The sequence below is a fragment of the Grampus griseus genome, assembly GCF_964374135.1.
Source record: "Grampus griseus genome assembly, chromosome: 12".
Classification (NCBI taxonomy): domain Eukaryota; kingdom Metazoa; phylum Chordata; class Mammalia; order Artiodactyla; family Delphinidae; genus Grampus; species Grampus griseus.
In genome coordinates this window covers 29,358,733-29,381,384 of record NC_139006.1, presented here as the reverse complement: position 1 = coordinate 29,381,384, position 22,652 = coordinate 29,358,733, and the positions used below count along the sequence as shown (strand labels likewise).

The following is a 22,652-nucleotide window of genomic DNA, read 5'->3' as shown; positions in this document are numbered from 1 at the left end:
CAAGGTCCAGAAACAGACGTGAGCACAGCAAGGTCCCAGAGCGACTGTCCCGTCGGGCATGAACAGGGAGGACTCAGGCAGGAAGCCTCGTCCTGCTAAGGCACTGGGTTTCATTGGTTGGAAGACATGGAAGAATTCTATTCACGGGAATACTTGATGGATCTGTAGTTTTGAGAGATCCCCACGGTGGGCCTGGGAGTGATAGATTGCAGGAGACTGGAGGACCAGTTAGAGGCAGCAGCAGAAACCTGAGCGATGGAGACGAGGGCCTGATCACTTCGGGCTGAGAGGGGAGGGGACGCCTTGTAGGCACCTCCAGGGCTTTGGGCCTAGGAAACAGCAGGTTTACAGGGAGAGCCGCCGGTTGGTGGCTGAAAGGCGGTGAGTATAAATAGAGAAGTGATGGTTTCCAAGCCCCTTTGCTTTCCACACGGCTATGAGCCCTCTGAGGCTGTAACCGCATGCCCAACACAGGCCAGTCTGCTGGAGGCAGCCGCCCATCCCACATCCTGACCCGTAATGCTTTCACCAGCACCCCCGCCCCGCTGTCACCCAGCTCTGCACGCTCATCCCGACTCCGTTTCTTCTTATGGTCCCTGGAAGTTGGTGTCTTTCTCCGTGGTCTCCAGGGTGACGTCTGGGAGTCCTGACTTTGTGTATGTAGCTTCATCTTGAAAGTCTGAAAATACTCTTTCCCATCAAAATGGACTAGCTGTGTGTTTATCCCTTGGCTTGGGCGGACTCGTTTCAGTTTACCTGTTTAAGGCCTATCACAGCGCCCAGCCTGTGGCAGACATTCGGTAAATATTTGTTGAAAGAAATGAAGGAAAGTCATGGATGCCATGTCTCCTGTGATGGTGATTACAGAAGACCGGTTGATGCTGACGCCTTCCAGTCTCCCCGGGCTGTGTGTGGCCTCCCCCGAGACACAGCTGGGGGGTTCCAAGGTCACCGAATGGTCACACATCTACCAGGGGCCCCGAGGAAGCAGCCACTCACCTCCGCAGGGTTCTCCTTTCAGATTGTAGCTGTACCATTTGCTCCAGCGACAATTCTTGGACACCAACCAGGTGTCCCGCAGCTCAGCACATTTCTGATGCTGGCTGACCCACAGTTAACACCGACCCCATGGGTCATGAACTCGGTCCCACGAGACTACCCGCCCCTTCAGACGCCAGCTCAGGTCTTGGTTATCCCCAAGTCACCCACGCTTCTGCGCAGCAGACGACGCATTTTGGGGGTCCATGACTGGCCCGCCCAGGTTCAATAATTCACTAGAACAGACAGAACTCAAGAAAGCACTAGACTTATGATTCATTTTTATAAAGGGTACAACTCAAGACCAGGCAAATGGAAGAGACACATAAGACAAGGTTTGGGGGGCAGGGAGGGGCTGTTATGTGGAGCTCTAATGCCCTCTCCGGGCACCCCACCCTCCCAGCACCTCCGTGTGTTCACCAGCCCGCAGCTCCCCACGCCTTGCGTTCAAGGCTTTGTATTGAGCTGTCATTACTTGGTCGTGACTGATTAAGTCTCCAGCCCCCGCCCAAGGTTGGGAGTAGGGTTGAAAGTTCCCCCTCCTCTACTCAGCTGGGCAACCAGCTCCGGTCCTGCAGCCACTTCTGACACGGCCCCACCCCATCAGAAACTCAGGTGTGGTCTCCTGGGGGCTCTTAATGAATAACAAAGACGCCGACCCCTGGGGAAACTCCATGGGCTTCAGGAGTTCTGCACCAAGAACCAGGGACAAAGACATATTTCGTGTGATATCACCGTGGTGAGACACACTTTCTCAGACCCAGGAGTGGGTGGTCCTTCTAATCTCAGGTCATTTAAGAGGAGCGGGACTTGCCTGGCCTCCAGACTCCTGGCATGAGAACCTGTTCTACAGGACGGGCTGCACCTGGCCCTGCCTCCGCCCCTCCTCCAGTTTGCTGCAGTTTGGGGTTCTTTCTTTGTCTGTAAAGATCGAAGGAACGGCTTCTGGAATGTGGGTGCCTGTTTGCTCGTTGTGACAGGAGCAAAGGGGGCAGAGCCAGAGGGCCCCGCGTTGGCCCCTGTCTCTGCCCCGAGTCACTGTGTCACCTTGGCAAGTCATTTGTTTAACGAGACCCGTTTCGAAACCTGGGGGAGATCTGAGGACGCGCTTCTCTTCTCTCTGCATTTCAGGGCCCAGCATTGTTGGCTGTGAGAGAACTAACCCTTCTCGGAGGTTTACTGTGGTCCTCGGGATGGATAGGTTGTATTGCATTGCAAGTGACTTTGTTCTCCCCGTAACCCTGGCAGAAACTTTTCTGCTCGTCTTCGTCCAGCGAGGGGGCTGATGAGAGGGGAGTTAAGAACGCAGGGGAGGTGTCGCTGCAGCTTCCTTGGTTGCCAGATGGGCCCCTACCCCAGGGAGAGATGAGCAGACACAGCCCGTCTTATCTGCTCCACCTTTGGGCAGAGAGGAGCCCCACCCTTCAATTTGTGGTTTGATAAAGACTGCCAGGAAGACAGAAGAAATAGGGTGACTTGCCAAACTGAACCTAGACAAGCCCTCTTCTGAAATATTTCAACTGTAAAATTCACCGCCACCAAAAAACTGAAGGCTTATTTTTAATAACTGAGAGGCCCGGGGCTCGTCTGTTAGAAAACAAGAAAGAGGGTAGATTCAGGAGGGTCATTTTGCCCGGTGCCTCTTTGGTGAGAACGATGACTCAAGTGCAGATTCCAGCTGACACTCAGGAGGCCTCTTTTCTCCTGGGACCACCGTCTTGAAGGTGGCAGTGGGACCCTTTCCCAGGAAGTGCCTGAAAAGTCCTCCTCTCATATGATTTGGGGTCTGGAGAGAATTTAAATGCCAGGTAGAAGTTGCCCAGTAACTTTTTTTTAATATACATTTATTTTATTTCTGCCTGCACTGGGTCTTCGTTGCTGCGCGCGGGCTTTCTCTAGTTGCGGCGAGCGGGGGCTACTCTTCGTTGCGGTGCGTGGGCTTCTCATTGTGGTGGCTTCTCTTGTTGCGGAGCACGGGCTCTAGGCACGTGGGCTCAATAGTTATGGCGCACGGGCTTAGTCGCTCCGCGGCATATGAGATCTTCCTGGACCGGGGCTCGAACCCATGTGCCCTGCATTGGCAGGAGGATTCTCAACCACTGCGCCACCAGGGAAGCCCTTCCCAGTAACTTTACGCACCAGTTGAAACCATCGATGAGGCCTGTAGAAGAACCGCCCTCCCAGTTTTGATTTTCCCTGCCCTCTGCCCTTTCCCTGTAGCATCCCCCAGCCCAGCCCTGCATTCTGTTGCCTGCAGCACTGGAGGAGCTGGCGAACTCTCCCCTGCCTCCCCGTCTAGTCCCTTTCGTGCCCCTGTTTCCCTAGGATGTGGAGCTGATCCTGTCGCTGGCCCTCCGTGACCACTAGGTGCCCACCTGCCCGTCCACGATCCCTGCTGGACCCTCGCAGCCCCATCACTGACTTTCTCTGCCCTCAGACCCCACGTCCTTCATTGTCAACCCTCCATTGTACCCAAGGCAGTGCTGGCTGGGTGCGGAGTTGACTTTCCATGGCACCGGGGATGGGGGAATGAGGGCGCTCCCCACCTGGGGGGCCTTTGTCAGGCTGCTGTATCACAGGCCCTGGTCCATGTTCTCACTGCCGCTCGTGGCCACACTTCAGTGACCTCCTCCAAGGCACCTGCCTGGCTTCCGTTGGTCAAATGCATGGCTCTCCACCCCGCTGCTCCTGAGCACTTTGCTGTCCACACAGATATGTCGCGTGTCCGTGGGTGTGTGTGTCTTCGCTCTCAAGTGTAGATTCCAAAAGGCAGGGACTAGGGTTTTCTCTACACCTGAAAGAAAGGCTGGCATACAACAGCACTCACTAAATATTGGTTGAATACATCAGTAAACTTCTGGAGAACAGGCACTGTGTCTTTTTAAATGTTTGGATCCACCGCAGTATGTTCACATGAAAAGTACATCAATAAATGTCTTTTTAGATTATTCATCTAAATGTGCCGTTGGAGTTGTGAACATGCTCACTGCCAAACTTCCAGATCATGTCACATATTTTCTCTGATTTATAAAAGGCAATATATGGAAATCCTTAGAAAAGCATGTATGCATGCATACGCACATACACAGATTTTTAAAAATATTGAGTCATTATTATGGGAAAAAATTTTGGAATCAATCCTAACTCTGAAAGCTGGCCTTACTCCTAAAGCCTTTTCCTACTGTTCTGGAGTTCTTTCCTTCGGTGGGACCGGGGACAGTAGTTTATCTCCATGGATGCCAGAGAGCAGGTTTTAAACTTGAAAAAGCCTCACCCATCTTAGGTTTCCAATACTTGCTGAGCAACCGAGTTACTATTCTGCAGGACCACAAGGGAGCTGTTTGCACGTGAGCTTTTTCTTTGCTCTGTCGGGTTATTTATCCTGTACAAACGAGCATTCATCTCTGTCTGGGTTTGCCCTCTTTTCCAGGGAGGTGCCCCTGAAGGATGCTAAGGAGTATGCAGAGTCCATTGGTGCTGTTGTGGTTGAGACCAGTGCAAAGAATGCAATTAATATAGAAGAGCTCTTTCAAGGAATCAGTAAGTACCTGATTTGTGTTTTCCGCATGGCTTGCATTTTTATGCTCTGGGAGTCAGAGGATAAAAACCAGGGAGCTCCAGAGGAGAGCACTTCCTCTGTGTGAATTTGTTCGATGCCACAGATACTAAACCCTGCAGTTCTGCCCTGGTTACTGCAGACCCACACAGTGCATCCTCATTCTCCATCTCTACGAGTCTGTGGTTTCACCTGCCGAGTCTGGGTTTTGTGAATCAAAATGAAGTAATCCTGTTGAAAATAAAATGTATTTTAATCAAAGAATTATATATTTTATAGCATTTTATGTTAGTATGTCCAGGGGAGGAGAAAGAAAATAGAGAGTGATAAAGGTATAGAAAACCAAAATCACCCATGAAACTGAGTGACTCTGGGCAAACGAAACAAGAGAAGCTTTTAGTCATTTCTTTTGCCTGGTGATTGTCGGCAAGAAGTGGTGTCTTCATCCCATGTGACCTGAAGTTGGGAAGTGGGTGGAGAGTTGGTGTGGAAAACTTTTCCTCATTTCTGATGAGTTTTTTTTTTTAATTGAAGTATAGTTGATTTACAATGTCGTGTTAGTTTCAGGTGTACAGCAAAGTCATTCAGTTATACGTGTGTGTGTATATATATACTTTTTTTCAGATTCTTTTCTCTTACAGGTTATTACAAGATATTAAGCACAGTCCCCTGTGCTGTACAGTAGGTCCTTATTGGTTATCTATTTTATAGATAGTAGTGTGTATATGTCAATCCCCAACTCCTAGTTTATCCCTCCCCTTTCCGCTTTGGTGACCATCAGTTTGTTTTCTATGTCTGTGAGCTGTTTCTGTTTTGTAAATAAATTCATTTGCATTTTTTTTTTTACACTCCACATGTAAGAAGTGATATCATATGGTATTTGTCGTTCTCTGCCTGGCTTACTTCACTCAGCATGATCATCTCTGGGTCCATCTGATCAGTTACTGATGGAAACTGATGGCTCTTGTCTTTGTCCCCAGTCCTGGGTCGTGTTTGCTTCCCTATCTTTATGTTGGTCTCACGAATAACCTTTATCTGCGGCTGTTCCCCAGCCGACGGCCAGCTTGAACCTTCACAGCTTCCTTGGTAACAGCTTTTCCATCCTGGATCCCCCCAGAGAGCGACCTGCCGGTGGCTGTCTCGAGAAACTGTGTCCTGAGATGCCCTCGGAGCGTGTGCCTAGCCAGGTGCAGGGAGCCAAAGTCCTGGGGTGCCCGTCTCAGGAAAGCCGAACCCCAGAACAGTTGGCTGGGCTGCAGGCAATTCCAGAAGGGAATTCCAGAAGGGAAACTGATGTTTTGGTCTCCGTGCGGCCTGCAGTCCCTGTTGGCGAACCTCTCAGAGGCAGAGGGGCCGTGCTTCCCAGGACAGATTTGATTTCCTTTCCGCTGGTTTTGGTTTGTTACTTCAGACTCTGAGAACCCACAGCAGGGAATATTTTGCTTGTTTCTCTTGGCTTGAAGGAGACTTCACCGCACATGAGGAGCTCTGACCTGGGTTACTTACAGGGCCCAGGAACACGCGAAAGAAGCAGTGGAGCTCTCTGCAGCCCTGGTCCCACTTGTTCGCCGGGGTCCACATCCACTTCCCTTCCTTCCTCCTTCAGAAGGATTTGTATTCCTGCTGTGGTTTCACCCTCAAAACAATAGTATCCTCTGAGCTCTCGGGTCTCGGAGGTCGGACTCTCGTGCGCCAGGGCTGTAGTTTTACGTTGGAAAGCCCACATCCTCAGACTCCTGGTCCTGCCCGAAATTGGGCCGTGGGTGCAGGGCTGCGCCGTGTGAGTCTGGGTGACGTCTAAGAGGGTTTGGATTGAGCTCATTCCGCTAACCTCGTATTTCTTCAAACTCTGTCTTTTCTGGGGACGTTCAGCTTTTCTGGTACGTCAGGCTAGTTGTACAGCTGGTAAACATTTTGTTTTTATGAATATGCATTAGTGGTTTTAATTAATGCAGCAGGAGAGCTGCTGACAACTGTGACATTCACAGCCGTCCCTGTGCAGCTCCTGGTATTTTCCAGAGCCCTCTCCCCCACATCCACGCAGCCCTGTGTACCTGAAATTCACCTTGGGATTTCTGCACGAGCTAGGGGACCTTCCGAGGTTTCTGCAAAGTCATGCTTTCGATATAAAATGACATAAGGACTTCAAGGAAGAAAACAAGCCTGAGCCCAAGCATTAGTCTCTCAACTCAAAAGCTAATTCCTTTGCTCTGTTCGGCCAGTATAAATCCCTTCATGCATATGAGGTCTTTATGGATCAAAGTGATGGAGACTTTGCATAAGGAATTCCTGAGAGCCTGGTGGGCTGCTTCATTTAATAAAAAAAACAAAAACATTTTGCTTATAGCACTGGGTAATCATGGCTTCAAATCATTAATTCGTAGAGAAGCCATTGAATTCTTGTATCTCCTCATCTTCCACATCAAATAAACAGTTGTTTGTTTCTGTTTCATTAGACTTTGGTTAGAGTTACCTTAGCAAAGAAGCCTGTGGATACCCAGACAGTGGCGAGATGTCCGTCCATATTTATAATGTGGACCCTGGTGCCTCCCTGGCCTCTATTCCTTCAGGTGCATGTCTCCAGAGTGGGATGTTGTCACCCACTTACAGGTTAACTTAAAACACAGTACTGAGCGCACCTAGATACATTACAGCAGACACCTCGTTTATTTTCCTGCCCCCTGTTCCAACTTGTATTACATATGCTCCTCCCTGAACTCAAAATAGGTCAAGATATTGCTGACACCTGTGCCCCCCAGAACAGGGTTGCAGAGACAACATGCCTGGGAGAGAGCAGTCACAGAAAACCATGCAGGAGGAGTGAGAAGAAAAGCCGTTAAAGAGGTGTGCTTAAGCAAAATTGATTCAGAGCAAGAGACCAGCGTTTCCCTTTTACATTCCCAGAAGGCCCGTAAGCCAGAAATGAGACAACTGTGTTTTGGGAACATAAGTTAATATATTTCATAACTGGAAATTGTTAGCAAAATACTGTTTTCAGACTGAAGCTGCCCTGTGAAGTGTTTGTGCTGCCTTTGGGGTGGTCTGTGCACACTCCGTTCTCTGGTTGGCATCCTCCTGGTGCCCTTTTCCACCACTCACTTTTGACCCGCTTTACCCAACAGTGTGTGGCTAATGTTCTTCGTGCATCTCCATTCAGAGTTGTTCTTTTTTTTCAGCCGCACCACGTGGCGTGTGGGATCTTAGTTCCCCAACCAGGGATCAGGCCCACACCCCCTGCACTGCAAATGCAGAGTCTTAACCACTGGACTGCCAGGGAAGTCCCATGGGGTTGTTCTTTTTTTTTTCCCTGGGTTTTTAGATCTTTAGTTTGAACACTAACGTTTTCCTCTTTGAGTTAAAACATAGGAAGGATTCTTAGCCAAGAAAATTATTGTCCATTGAGTTTTTAAATTGGTGTGTGGAAACACAGTGAATACTCGATTGTTGTCCCAAACCTGTATAGTCTTCCCTATGAAACTACTCTGCCCGTCTCAGTCACCTTGAGAGGCAGGTGAGGAGCCCTAACAGCAGTAAAGGCTTCATCTTTGCTCCCTCCTTCGTACATTCGCTCTCTCCCGCCCCACCCTGCATGAGATGCCCCTCCCTTCCTCCCCACAGATGTTAATTCCCTGGAATCTCCTGCCTTTGTGAAGTCTCATGCATGGCTCTCCCCTTTGACTTGAGGTTACTATGGTCTCTGCTCCATCACTCTGACACTTGGACATATGCTTTCTCTGAGTGATTCTCCAAGGGTTCCAGGTATGCGTCTCTTCTTCTGGTGAGCTGTAAGTCCTCTGGGAGCTGATCTCATTCTGGCACATTCCCCATAAAGATGAGGCTAGGAAATAAGAGAGTGCCCAACTGAGGTTTTTGAATCTGGACCTTCCAGTTCATCTCATGCTGTTCCAGGAGATAATATTTCAGTGGATTCACTAGATCAAGTGAAATGTGTCACTTTTCTATGGGTACTTAAGTTGGCTAGCACCAGGCCATGCTGGACACCAGGGACAGCCTGGGGAACAAAACAGACTGACGGTCGAGTGGGGAGACAGGCTGTGGGTACAGTCAAGTGGGTGTGTAATTACACATCGTAGTCAAGGCTGAGAAGCAAAAGTACAAGGACCGTGGGGACAGTTACAGGTGGGGACTTTAGATTGGCTGGGGAAGGTCTCCCCAGGGAGATGGTTTTAGGCTAGACCCGAAAAATGAGAAGAGGGCAGAGAGCTCACGAAGAGCAGTCAGGCCAAGTGGACACGGTGTGTGAGTTCCTGAGGCAGGAAGTGGTGGAGCCTTTAAGGAAGAGAAAGGAGGTGGGTGGGCTGCAGGGTGGGAGCTCAGGAACCACATGGGGGGTGGGGGGTGGGAGGGGAAAGGGGTGTTAGAGACTGAGCCAGATGCTTGCAGGCCTTGTAGTGGGGAGATCCACCCTGGAGAATGTGTCTGGAGGAGGAGGATGCTGTTGTGGTCCTCTAGGAGAGAGGCCTGGATGAGGAGGAAAAACGTGGATGTGAATTTCAGAAGTCTTTTGGGAGTAGAACCAGGAACACTGGGTAGTGGTCCGAATGGGGAACAAGGAACAGCATGGTCCTGAGATGCACCCCAGGCTCCCTTCCCTGGAAGGAGGAAAGTGAGCACAGGAGCAAGTCCTCTGAGGCTGGATTTGCTAAGAGCCTGGCAGGCTGGATTCTGGAGCATGGGGAACACAAGGTTTGCTTTGTGGATTTCAACTCAAATCCCCTACCCTTTAAAAAGAATCTCTCCCTGAGGGCGAAAAGACTTGGGGCTGCAGGCTCAACAGAAACATGTCTGGATTGGGGCAGGACCTAGGCTGGACAGCTGTGCTTCTGCTCAGCTAACTTGAATACTGACTAGAGAACACAGAGTTTGTCCTGAACATCACATCTGGAGATGAAACTAGGCTTTTGTTTGTTGTTAGTTTGAGAACAAGGTGAGAAATATTTGGGTTTTTTTTTTAAGTGAATGTAATTAGAGGTACAAGCGTATGAGTTTGGAAAAATTAGAATAGGGTGTTAACGTGAAAGACAGGAAGTTAAGGCTTATGGGCAGTAATCGTGTCTTGTCTGCAATCATTTGTTGCACAGAGTGTTAGCTATTTTAAGTCCACTGGATTTTGAAATTCTCTAGGTGGACACTTTTGGTTTGGAGCAGGTTAAAGAAAGTTTAAAACAAAACAAAACATATGCACATTTTATAATAGTACAGCAAACTGTCAAATGAAGGTAAGTTTAGCCTTTGTGGGACAAGGAAAGGACAAAGACAAAGCCTGTCCACTTTCTTAACCCCTCGAAAGTTAATTTACCAAATGCAATGATAGGAGACCTCTGCAAAAGAATGTAGTTTCAGAATGTGGGTAAGTTGGGTCTCAAAAGCCCTAAACGTGCATATCTTTTATCCCAGTGATTCTAAAGAAGAAATTGGCCAGGCGTGCAAAATGTAGTAATGATGTTTCACATAGAACAAATTGTCATTCTGTGCCATTGTTGCAATTGCTTACATATATATTAGCTCATTAATGCACCGTTTGTCTTGTGAAATAGGCACTGTTATCATCCCTATTTTACATCTGAGGAAGCTGAGGTGTGGAGAGGTTTGTGATCTGCTCTAGGTCACAGAGGGTCAGGATTAGCAGCCAGGCAGCCGGGCTCCAGAACCCAGGCTCTCAACTGCGAGTCTGTATCACTTCTCATTGCAGATGGCAGCTTATGGTAACAGTATTCATGATGGTGAAAAACAGGAAATGACTTAACTGTCCAACACTTGGGAAATAATTTTTTAAAAATCATGGGACACCAGTATAAACTAGTGGTTAAAAATGAGTTTGTAAATCTGTCTTTAGTGACATAAAAAGAGAAAATGTTGAGTGTGAAACCAAAGTTATAGAGCAGTTTGTATAATATCCTGATTTTATAAAATACGAACCATATAATATATAATAGTAAATATATTCTTCTGGGCAAATATTGGGAAGATACACACACATTAAAACGTCAACAGTGGTTGTTTCATGGCGGTGAGATTGCAGGGAACTTAACAAAAGACTTTATTACAGGAAAATTTAAACATATACACCAGTAAACTGAATAACATAATGAACCGTCACGTACGGTCATCACCTGGTGTCCTTGGAGGATTGCTTAGGACCCCAGCGAGGATCCTCAAGTCCCTTATATAAAAGGGTGTAGTATTTGTATATAGCCAAGCACATCCTGCCATATACTTTCAATAATCTCTAGATTACAAATAATACCTAAGACAATGTCAGTGCTACGCAAATAGTTGTAAATACAATGTAAATGCTATTCAAACAGTTGCCAATGTGGCAAATTCAACTTTTACTTTCTGGAACTTTCTGGAATTTTTTTTTCCCTCGAATATTTTCAGTCTGCGGTGAGTTGAATCAGCGGATACAGAACCTGCAGACATAGAGGGCAGACTGTACTCATAACCAAGCTGGTTTCATCCCTACCCCCCACTCCCCCCGACCCCCTGCCTGTATTATTTCGAAGGGAATTCCAGACATCATTTCATCTGTAAATATTCTCAGCATGTAACTTTTTTTTACCTAAAACAACGACATGCTCACATTAATACTCATAATGCTATAATCATATTCATATCATCAAACATCCAGTGTTCAGATTTTCAATGGTTCATAATGATCATAACTGGTTTCTTTGTTTGCATTTTATAGTTTGTTTGGATCAGGAGGCAAATAAGCTCCACACACAGTGGATAAAATTGATAAAATTAGCTGGTGTGTCTTTTAAGCCCCTCCTTAGCAGTAGGTTCCCTCCTTAGCAGTAGGTTCCCTCCTTGCAATTTCTTTATGCGAGCAGTTAGGTCAGTTGTCCTGATCTGAGTTGAACACACAATGGATTTTGCTGAGTTCCATTTTAGTACCGAGTGGTATTCCGTAACGTGAGTAAAAATTTGTTAGTCCATTCACCTAAACATTTGGGCTGTTTTCAGGTTTTGGCAATTAATTACAGGCAAGGCTGTGATGAGCTTTCGTGTACAAGTCTGTGTGGGGAAATACCTAGAAGTGGCGCAACTGGCTTATCTCACAGCTAATGGTTCACACTCTAAGGGTCCCCCAGACTGTGTTCCAAAGCAGTTTGAACATTTTACATTCCCACCACCAATACAGGAGAGCTCCAGTAGCTCCAGCTCCTTGCCAGCACGTGGAATGATCAGTTGATAAAACTTCAGTCATTCGAATGGGAATATAGTGGTCTCTCCTTGTGGTTTTGACGTCCATCTTCCTAACGACAGATTACGTTGAGTGCCTTTTCGTGTGCTTATTCGCAATCCTTGTGTCTTCTTTGGGGAAGTGTCTGTTCAACTTTTGCCCGTTTTGTATTGAGTTGTTTTCTTATTATTGGGTTCTAAAGATTATTTATATAGTTTGGATACATGCTCTTTATCAGATAATTGTCTTTCAAATATTTTCTCCCAGGCTGTGGCTTGCGTTTTCACTTGCTTGACGTCTTTGGAAGAGCAGAAGTTTTTCATTTTGATGAAGTCTAGTTTATTAGATTTGTTCTTTGTGGCTTGTGTTTTTTTTTTTTTTTTTTTTGCGTCTTATAATTTTTAAATGTTAAACTAAAAAATTAAAAGGGCTATATCCACACAATGGAATATTTTCCAGCGATAAGAGGAAATGAGCTATCAGGCCATGAAAAGACACGGGAGAATGTTAAATGCATATTTACTAAGTGAAAGAAGCCAGTCTGAAAAGGCTACATACATACTATATGATTCCAACTATATGACACTCTGGAAGAGGCACAACTATGGGGACAGTAAAACGATCCGTGGCTGCCAGGGGCTGGCAGTGAAACTATTCTGTGTGATACTGTGATGGCGGCTGCATGTCATTATACATTTCTCAAAACCCATAGAATGTACAGCGCTAAGAGTGAGCCCTCGTGGAAACCATGGACTTCACTTAATGATCAGTAATGGCTCATCAGTTGTAATAAATGTTCCACACTCCTGCAAGACGTTAAAACAGAGGAAATCGGGAGTTAGGAGGAGGAGTGTATGGGAACTCTCTGAACTTTATGCTCAACTTCTTCTGTAAACCTAAAGCTACCTCCCTTCCCCAAAATATAGTCTATTAATTAAAAAAATAAATAGAAGGAAACGATGCCTTTGAAAGGTAAGGAAGCGTAATGATCTTAGAGTAACTTAAGCCCCTTCGTGCTGAAGACGTTTGGCATTTTGGACTACCGGCCAGTGGTGATCTGCCCCCTCGCTTCCTCCTCTGCTGGGGCGTCACCGTTCCCGAGGCTCCTAGACTTGAACTTCAGTTTTCCTCCCCCGTCTCTTCACCCTCCCACATCCAATCAATTGTCACGTCTGCCAGGTGTCTTCCTACGGTTCTCCTTCCGGCCCTGTTTTCTACTTCTCTCCACTGCACCCAAATTAAGGCTGTCATTATCCCTGACCTGGATTTTCTGCCAGCCTCCGGCTGAATCCACTTCCTGAATCCTAAGCCATGCTGGTCCTGCACAGAATGTTAGCACCTTCCGAGGTCTAGACTCTAATGTTCCAGGTCATCTCATAATCCCAATATTGTCTTCTTTCCACAGCAAAAGGACGGTTCAGAGGATGACCTCGAGTGTCATGCATGTGTCGCCTGCCCCACTCTATTTCTAGGGCAGGGTCCCGTGATTGTGAGCACCGCAGTGGGCCATAGAGACCCCCCTCTAAATGGAGAGGCGTGGAGGTCACGATCAAGGGCAAAGACTGCCGAGTCCTAGTAAACTTGGTCTCTGGGTGATTCAGAAAATCAGGATCAAGAAATGGAAGTGACAGGGCAAGTACCAGCACCTCTAACACCGACCAAACAAAGCTGAGCCTCAGAAATCCTGGGACTGGGATAAGAGAGAAGAATGCAAACAGCGACTTGTCAGGGAGGACTCCAGGCCTGTGCAGAAAGCGACCGGTCGCCACACAGGGCGAGAAGACAGCTGCAGCTGAGCCTGCTGTGTGTGAAAGCGTTACAGCCCCAGTCCAGAGCCGTGATACAGCTGATAGGCTTGGAGTTTGTTTTCTCACATACTGAATTCTTGAGGAATCATTTATTAAAGCCTGCTTTTTCTCTGGGCTATCAACTTTCAGGAAAACGGAACTCCAAAAAAAAAAAAAAAAGTCTTTTAACTTTTCCCAAGCAGAATCTTACACAATCCAAACCTTATTAAAATAAACACCCTGCCGTAGGATTTATACTCCAGAACGAGCTGTTTGGAGGTTGTGTACTCAGAGGACATTTTATAAGAGCAGAAACATGCAGTGATGTTTCTTTCAGACGTTTGCGTGGATATTTTTGTCCAATTCTGTGCCCATGTAATTAATACTGATTCAACAGTGTTCCAAGGTGATCACCTTGGTACCAAACGCTATGGCATTTTCCGGAACTATGCTATTGTGTAAGTGCCTTTAAGCTTTGAGTAAGTTCCAAATAGCTCCGACCACAAGATCCGAGCTCTTGGTGTGTTTTCACAGCGCTGGTGGCTTCCTGCACTTTTCAAGGTGCTTGCGTCGTCGTTAGGGCCCGGCTTTCCTTTCTCTGCCTGGAAATGGAAGCACTTCCTTTCTTCTTACTGTTTGAAGCTGGCACGTGCGGGCCCCTCCCCGACTGAGTGTTTAGGAGAAGAGCAGGATGGGCCCCATCCTAGTAACTGAACACTAAGCATCCACTGCGCGGAGGGGGAGGCCGGGGTTGATACGTAGCTGCATCCAGAGCCTGGGGTGCTGGGGGCCCGCCCATCGTCCTGGGCTCCTGGCACATTAGCCACAGCGTCTGTGATGCGTGGTGGTTGTCAGGCTACTTCCCGTGTTCTTTTTGTAGGTGAGGAAAGGCCGTCTTGGAGAGAGCAGATAGCATGTCTGAATTCACTCACCCGGAACAGTCTCACTCAGATCTCAAAACTCTTTCCACCAGATGAGAAACACAAAGTCTAAGGAAACTGCAGTGATTCTTTTTTTTTTTTTTTAAGGAGTTACTGAAGAAACTTTATTCACAGAACAAGTGTGAAAATATCTTTTTATTGGTATTAAAAGGGAATTTTAAGGCTGTAATACCAGCTCTTTATTCCTTAAAGGGAAGCAGTTACTATAATGATGTACTTGGAGCCACACGGCTAGTTAGCGCCTTCCCTCTTCATTGGGGAACCATGAAATCTATTATGTTCCCCCAGGAGGGCAGTTTTCAATGAGAAATTGCTACATTTGTAAAGAACATTTTCCAATTGACCATGATGACCATATCTACACGATGATGACAAAATTGGACATGACTAAAAGGTTTGGGCAGCCCAATTCTCAGGAACAAAACCTAGAAACAAATGTCATGATACCCATAAAAATGCCTTGATGTGTCACAGGACACCAATCTAAGCCTTTAATTCACATTCCAGTGCAGATGGCCTCAAAGGTGTTTTGTTTTTGTTTTGTTTTGTTTGCGGTATGCGGGCCTCTCACTGTTGTGGCCTCTCCCGTTGCGGAGCACAGGCTCCGGACGCGCAGGCTCAGCGGCTATGGCTCACGGGCCCAGCCGCTCCGCGGCATGTGGGATCTTCCCGGACCGGGGCACGAACCCGTGTCCCCTGCATCGGCAGGCGGACTCTCAACCACTGCGCCACCAGAGAAACCCTCAAAGGTGTTTTGGATCAACTTTTTTTTTTTTTTTTTTTTACATCTTTATTGGAGTATAATTGCTTTACAATGGTGTGTTAGTTTCTGCTTCATAACAAAGTGAATCAGTTATACATATACATATGTTCCCATATCTCTTCCCTCTTGCGTCTCCCTCCCTCCCACCCTCCCTATCCCACCCCTCCGGGCGGTCACAAAGCACCGAGCTGTGGATCAGCGGTTTTTAATTTTTTTTTTTTTTTTTTTTAGTAGAACAGCCCTTTTCTCAAAATTTTACATGGAACCCAAATATGTAAACAAACGGCAGTCATTCCATCTCGTAGAAATATTTTGTTCTATTCCGTGAGATTTGGGATATTCTGAAGATAAACAGAACCCGGCTCCTCTCAGAAGCCGGGTTCGACACTGATTCAGAAACGTTGCTCACAGTTTAAAACAAATTAGAGGGGCGTCTCCTTGGGGGGCTGCCTCGAGTGTTACCTAATCTTGCTCCCAGACCTTGTCCCCCTGACCGTCTGCTGAGGAGAGAAGTGAGGGCCAGGGAAGAGGAGGAGGAATGGGGACAAAGGAGGTGCTGATGGGATGGGATGGGCTGCTCCGGCATTGCCCTTTCTAGCTCTTCAGTCCACTTTCGTGACTTCAGTCTTCTGGATGAGCTTTTTCTATATTTGAGGTACTTTTCCTAGGAAAAAACTTAGGAAATTTTATGACACTTGGTGTGTAGAATCGGTCACATAGAGGAGGGCATACCGCTTAATGCTATTTTGCTAACTTTAGAGTTAACAACTTAAGAATACCATGAGGTTGATGGGAGGGTAGGATACTGATCTTGATGTAGTCAAAACTAATCGGTAAACAGTACTTGACTAGTTAACTAGGGCAGCGGCATGCGCCGGTCAGAGTTATAATTTTGTCCCAAAATATTGCAGATGCAAAAGCCCCTATTACAGCTGCTAACACTCACAGGAGGCACCCGAAATGTTAATTTAAACAACTTAAGTAATTGTATGTGGAATCTAAAATATGACACAAATGAACTTATCTACGAAACAGACTCACAGATGGAGAGAACAGACTTGTGGTTGCCAAGGGGTTGGGGGGAGGGAGGGGGAAGGACTGGGAGTTTGGGATGAGCAGAGGCAAACTATTATAATATATAGGGTGGATAACAACAAGTTCCTACTGTATAGCACAGGGACCTATATTCAATATCCAGTGATAAACCATAATGGGAAAGAATATGGAAAAGAATGTATATATATGTATGTATGACTGCATCACTTTGCTGTACAGCAGAAGTTAACACAAGATTATAAATCAACTATACTTCAAATAAAGAAATAAATAACACCAGTAGTGCTATAACTTGACACTACCATCCCTCCACAACACATCACTTTCTCTGGAGGGTTATGGAACACTTGAGCGGGAAGATCTGACCTAAATATATCAGAGTACTGGTAGTCACTGGGAACTTTCCCCTCTATTTATCACTTAAGATTGACAAAGTAGGAGAGGCATTTTGTTTCCTTCCCTTTTCTTATGACTAATAAAACAGACACAGCGTGTCCAGGACAGGGAAGTACATACTTGCTTCTGGATTAGGACAGAACTGTTTGGAGAATGGCCTGCGGAAGCTTTGTACAGCTTTGTGGAGGACACAAATGGGCAGAAGCAGTAGCTGCAGAAATCCCTCCAGCCTTCATGTCTGCCCCGTAAGCGGATAAGAGCTCTACCACGAATTCTGAATTTTGGGTAATTGCCAATGGCCTTAATCTTTATGCTCGAGCTTCGATGAGTGGCCATACCACCCAATCTACACAACGCATTAGTACCTGTGAAATTGACGATTTCCACCCTTGTGAAAATGCACCTCTTCCAGGGCGTTTTGACTCTCTTTATGGTCCTTAGGGCATCCACTTGTGTGGAAGGGCTCTGTCTTGGAACTAATTTCCCTTCCATCTCTAATTACTGGTTACCTAGTAACTGATGCCCTAATTAGCTGATTTTTTTAAATCCCTGTTTTAGAGCTCGTGTTTCATGCCTTTTCCATGGGGGTTAGAAAAGTAGCATCAAGAGCTATCGTGGTAGAGTGGGAGGGACACAGGCTTTGGGATCCATCAGAAAGTCAAGATGTAGGTTATAATCAGAGCCACCTGTGCCCCTTGGTATTGACCTTCAGGTGTAGCCTGAGTTCTCCAGTTAATAGGAAAATGGTGATCATAACAGTCATTTCACAGCTTCACAGGACCCAGTGAAGATGTGCCTGTGAAAATCTTTTAACTGTGAGGTTCTGCACAAATGTTTGTTATTTCCATATTCCATTCCCTTTTTAGAAGACAGCTTTATTGAGACAAAACTCACATACTATACATTTCACCAAAATGTACAATTCAGTGTTTTTTATGTGCACCCCTCAGCACAGCTTTAGGATTTCTTTATCCTCTCCAAAAAAAAAAACCCACAAAAAACAAAACATATACTCTTTAACTACGACATCCTATCCCCCTCCACTACCTGTTTAATTTTTACTTTGGATTTGTTAGCAGAGACTCTCAGCTAATTCTCTAAATTAAAACAAGATTACTTGTGAATGACACTTAAGATACTGTTTCCTGTGAAGAATGTCTCCAAAGGCTTTCCAGTTAATGCTCTAAGTGCGTTGGCAGGATGAGGGACGGGAGCTCAGTGTTAATACGTGATGTCACTGGGACCATCACAATTCCCAAGCCAGGTCTGTTTTTAGAAGCACAAAGATGAGGCCTCCCTAGGAGCTGAGAAGGGGCTCATTCCGATGGTGGATGCGGGGGGAAGGCTGGGAGGAACCAGTGGCCGCTGTTTGTGCAGAGAAGAGGGATGCCGGCTCTGGAGCAGGGCTTCCACCTCCGGGGAAATACTTATGATCAGAAAGCTGCTTTTCCTTCTCCTTAACTTTCTATGCTTGAGCTTGACTTCATACAGCGGAGGGAGAGGGGGAACGAACTAGTACCACAGCCCCTCTGCCTCGTGTGCGACCCGCACATGACTGGAGAAGTGGAAGCGGGGTGGGGTTGGCTGGGAACAGGAATTCAACCTTGGCCTCCATTCCTTCCAGGTCGCCAGATCCCACCGTTGGACCCCCATGAAAACGGAAACAACGGAACAATCAAACTGAAGCCAACTTCGCAGGCCGGCCGGCGGTGCTGCTGACCTGGGGCTGGGGTCCCCTGTGCTTGAAGAGGCCGGAGCTCCCCTCCCCGTGCGCTGCTGCGCTGCTGCGGGGGCCTCCCACCCTCGGTGGCCTGGCCCCTGGCTCAGAGGGAGGTGAGACCCGCAGGGAACGGGGCAGGGAACATCCCTGGAAAAGGATTCTACAAAACTCTGGGAAAAACCACCACACTGCCAGGAAAGGGCCTTTGGTGCGTGGAATTCACTCGGAGGGAATGGATTTAGGTATTAATTATAGTTGAGTTTTTGGTTAAAAGCCTCAAAATATTCTTAAATTTGTACAAAAGTCTTACTGGCTTATGTGTGTGCGATTCTAAACTGGTGTTCCACTCTGATTTCCTATGTTTCTAACCGAATTTCAGGAACTTCTTCAGTGCCATTGCCTTAATTACTCAACCAACCTCCACTGAAAGGTTCTTGGAATTTCCCTTTCAGTGGAGTGTAATTGGACCATCTGCTATAGACTTGCGCTGTTATGAAAGTGGAGAAAGATGTATTAGGAAGTTTTATCTACATCTGTGACGTTTACTTGATGAACATTTTTCTAAGTTTTGGTCATATAAACCAACCAACCAAATCTGACTACAATATATCATGTCATTCTGGTATTTGGAGGCCTGGTTTGGAAGTCATTGGAGTCACTACTGTGTAAACTGTGACAAACGCAGGGTATAAATATTATTCCAGAGACCACCTGGTTTGCATCACCTCCACAGTAATAAATTCCCACTCTCTTAGGGAAGTTTCACACAGAGTATTATTTTACTAAGAGAGTTTGTCATAGTGTCATATCCGGGGAACAAATTACCTGGAGGATGTTTGAATCTAAATTGTAGGGCAAACTTCGAATAATATCAATGAATAATAGGGTACAGGAAAGCCAGCCAGAGGAAGTACCAGCACATTAAGATTCTAGACACCCCAAAACTGCAAAATCAGAGAAAGTCTTTAAGAAGATGCCAAGCTTTGAGGGTGTGGGTATTAAGGCTAACCAGAGGGCCAACCCTGGAATGCCAGTTGGCTGAGAACAAACTTCAGTGAACCCTCCCTTTTCAGGTGTTCTGTCCGCTCAATTAGTTAAAGATGTCTGAATCCAATGGAAGGAAAAGGGAAGAAGGCATGGAAAGGAGGAAAAGCCGTCCCCATTGAAAATTCAAATCCTGTTTCCATTCTAACTTTCATAGAAACCTGGGATCAAGAGGCAGTTGGTTTCCTCCGAGGGCTCATGTTGGGAGGTGATTCTGGGAGGATATGCAGATTGGTGCCCCTTTTGGGGGTGAGATGTGGTTGATCACGCAGTATGGCATCAGGGCCAGCTGGTACCTTCGAGGCTCAACAAACATTAATTGGAAACCTACAGTGTAAAAATCAGGGAAGAGATCATAAGCTGAGTAAAACCCTCGACCTTTCAGTAGCCGTGCTTGAGTCCTGCCAGGCTCTGCCCCTGAGCCCTGGATGGGCGGGGACGCTGAGTCTGCCACCAAAAAAGCGAGAGTCCTTGAGAGGCCAGGGCCAAGTTCACACTTCTTCACATGGACTGCAGTCAAGAAAGCAGGTCGAAATCTCAGATTTACAGTTTTTAAACTCGAGAACGTGTTGTCAGTTTGATGTTCTTACCGCTTCATCCAGCTTGCAAGAGTAACTTGACAATCTTAGGACACGAACGCTGGAAACACTTACTTTTGGTTCAAGAGTGCCTCATAGCTCTCTCAGACGGGTTCCTCAAATACTGTTAGCAGTTGGCACGTGGACGTCTTGGCAGGGCCTTTGCAGGGATTTTTAGGGTTTTCTTCATCTTGTCACTATCATGGGCTACTGTGATTCTGCTTGCAGGCCAAGCGATTATCTTGCCTCTTAAAAAAAATGTGGGTTGCAAATTCAAATGACCTAATTCCAGGTGTAATGTAGGCTTATTTTGGAATCTTTCATCATCCAGCTGTCCCCGAGGACCTGGGCTTGTCTCTAGACAAGGTTGCCTAGCTAAGGAGGTACGCAGCCCAGCAAGTCTTCGGTGCTCGCATCTTGCATAAAACAGCCAGTCTTAACCAGCAGGCTACCCACCCACGAGGTGGGTACCCACCCAGAAGCCCACGAGGGTGGGAACCACTCTTTTGCCTTCCTGTATGGCCTTAACTATTCACGCCATCAGGGGACAATGTGTCTATAGTCAGTCCTTGGAGCAACTGGTAGAAAGAGTAGATGGCACTTGGGCACACACACGTTCACAGGAACACGGCGTCTTCCCTGAAGATAGGTGCTCGAGCCTTGTCCGCAAGGAGGCTTTCGGATCTTCCTCTATTTTGCCTTGAGAGTACTTTCTGGCTGTTCTAATCTTTGAACTATAACCACGCAATATCATGTAAAGGCCTGGAAATGACTGTTGCTCCAAAATGTCAAGCAGCATCCTTTGCCCAGTTTCCCCAAATGTGCTCTTTTCCTCTGTTTTCCTTCCTCTCCTGTGCGGTACACTTGTGTATATGTGTAAATATGATTTCATATTTGTTACGCCGACATGTGATCCATTTCACTGGCTGAGTCTGGCTCGTGACTCTGTGTCATGTAACGCAGGCACGGGCTCTCAGAGGGATTATTTCCCGGTGGGAATCTCTAAAATGGCAGTGGGGTCATGCAGACATTCTACCTACGCACATAATTGACCTGCCATTTTCATAGTGGAAAGTGGTACATCGGGGCGCTAAAGATGACTTCCCTTGCAAACCACAGACGGCTGAAGACCTAAAGCCAACATTTAGCCAAGCAAGGGCTGGGACCCACCGAGGACCGAGGGAGACTCGGGTGACCAAAGTATGCCCCCTGAGATCAAGGAACATGGCCTGCGATGGCTGAAACTGGCTCCCCTCAGGGGCCCTGCTTCTCCCTGCTCTGCCATGCTTATTGCAACTTGAAGAAAGAGTGGGCTCATAAGTAAAAGGACTCCAAGCCTCATTCAGACCTATTAGGTTCTGGTTTAACCATGAAACCAGACCCAGTGATCCATTGTCACCGCTCAGTTGTGTAAACTGCTCCCTTTCTCGTGTTTTTGTAAAGGGCTTCTGTCTGGGCTGGACCCAGTTCTCATGTATAGAAGACGCTGCTGCAGACATTAGGACCTTTCCACCTTATATTCTGTAGTAAAGCATTGCCCTCCACATCGTCCAATTGTATCTTTGGTTTAACACACACTGATTCATACTAATAAATATTTTAACTTTTACCGACTTTGTCTTTTTCTTATTATAATGTTCAGATGAATAATTGTTTTAAGTAACTTGCTGGCTGTGGGAGGGTTTGGAAGGTCAATCTCTTTAAGCTTCAGTTTCCTCACATATAAAATGCAGAAAATAATTCATATGCACCCATCCACAATTCTGGAATCCCAAAAGCTTTGGAAGGGACTTTTTCTTCAGTTTGATACGGACTCATTTGGCCGTAAAACCAGACCTGAACTGATGTGATGCTATTTATAGCTACTTATCCAACCAGGCGGGGGTGAGGGGGGAATGTCTGCATATTCGGTTGCAGAATTCCTGCCGTTTGCTTGTAGGATTCGATCCCTGACTCTGCTGCGTGTTCTGTAATGGATGCACCGTATTACTGTTATAAATGCCAAACAAAATTCCGAATCCTGAAAACATCTGCCCCCAAGGTGTCGTACAAGGTATGATGGCCACCAAATAAAGCTGTAGCACCTACCCTGCAGGCGTGTGTCCTCAGGATTCAAGGAGAACATGCGTGTGAAGAGCGCTGCCCGTGGGGGCTCCGGGCAGCCGAGAGGGCCCTGTGAACACAGACGTCAACACCCTCAGTGCCTCCTGAGTGGGCTTTACGGGTTTCACTGGACAGAAAGTACCTCTTTTGGTCCCGGCACGGAGCAGGTGCTCGTAAACGAGAGCAAACACGAATTTAGCAACCTGCTTTGCTCTAGCTACTGTCCCAGGTGTTTTACATCATATGACCTCATTCTATTTTCACAACCCCCTTTATCAGGCAGATACTATTATCCTCTCCATTCTACAGATGAGCAAACCGAGGCCCAGGAGGTTAGTAAGTCGCCTACGACCATAGACTGGTAAGAGAGGAAGAAGTCAAATGCTAGCTTCTGTTATCTTCTCCTGTCTTTTTTAATTAAAAAATTTAACTTTTGGAGCTTCCCTGGTGGCACAGTGGT

General features: G+C 46.7%; 1 protein-coding gene across 1 annotated transcript in view; it reads left to right on the top strand.

Moving 5' to 3' along the window:
- RAB31 (RAB31, member RAS oncogene family) overlaps positions 1 to 21,698 on the top strand; it is a 112,103-nt gene extending 90,405 nt beyond the window's left edge. The window contains exons 6-7 of the mRNA XM_082667217.1: positions 4,469 to 4,578; positions 18,372 to 21,698. Of these exons, the coding sequence (XP_082523343.1) occupies positions 4,469 to 4,578; positions 18,372 to 18,466 (205 nt within the window). The 3' untranslated portion in view covers positions 18,467 to 21,698. The remainder of the gene's footprint in view (positions 1 to 4,468; positions 4,579 to 18,371) is intronic.
- The last annotated feature ends 954 nt before the right edge of the window (positions 21,699 to 22,652 follow it).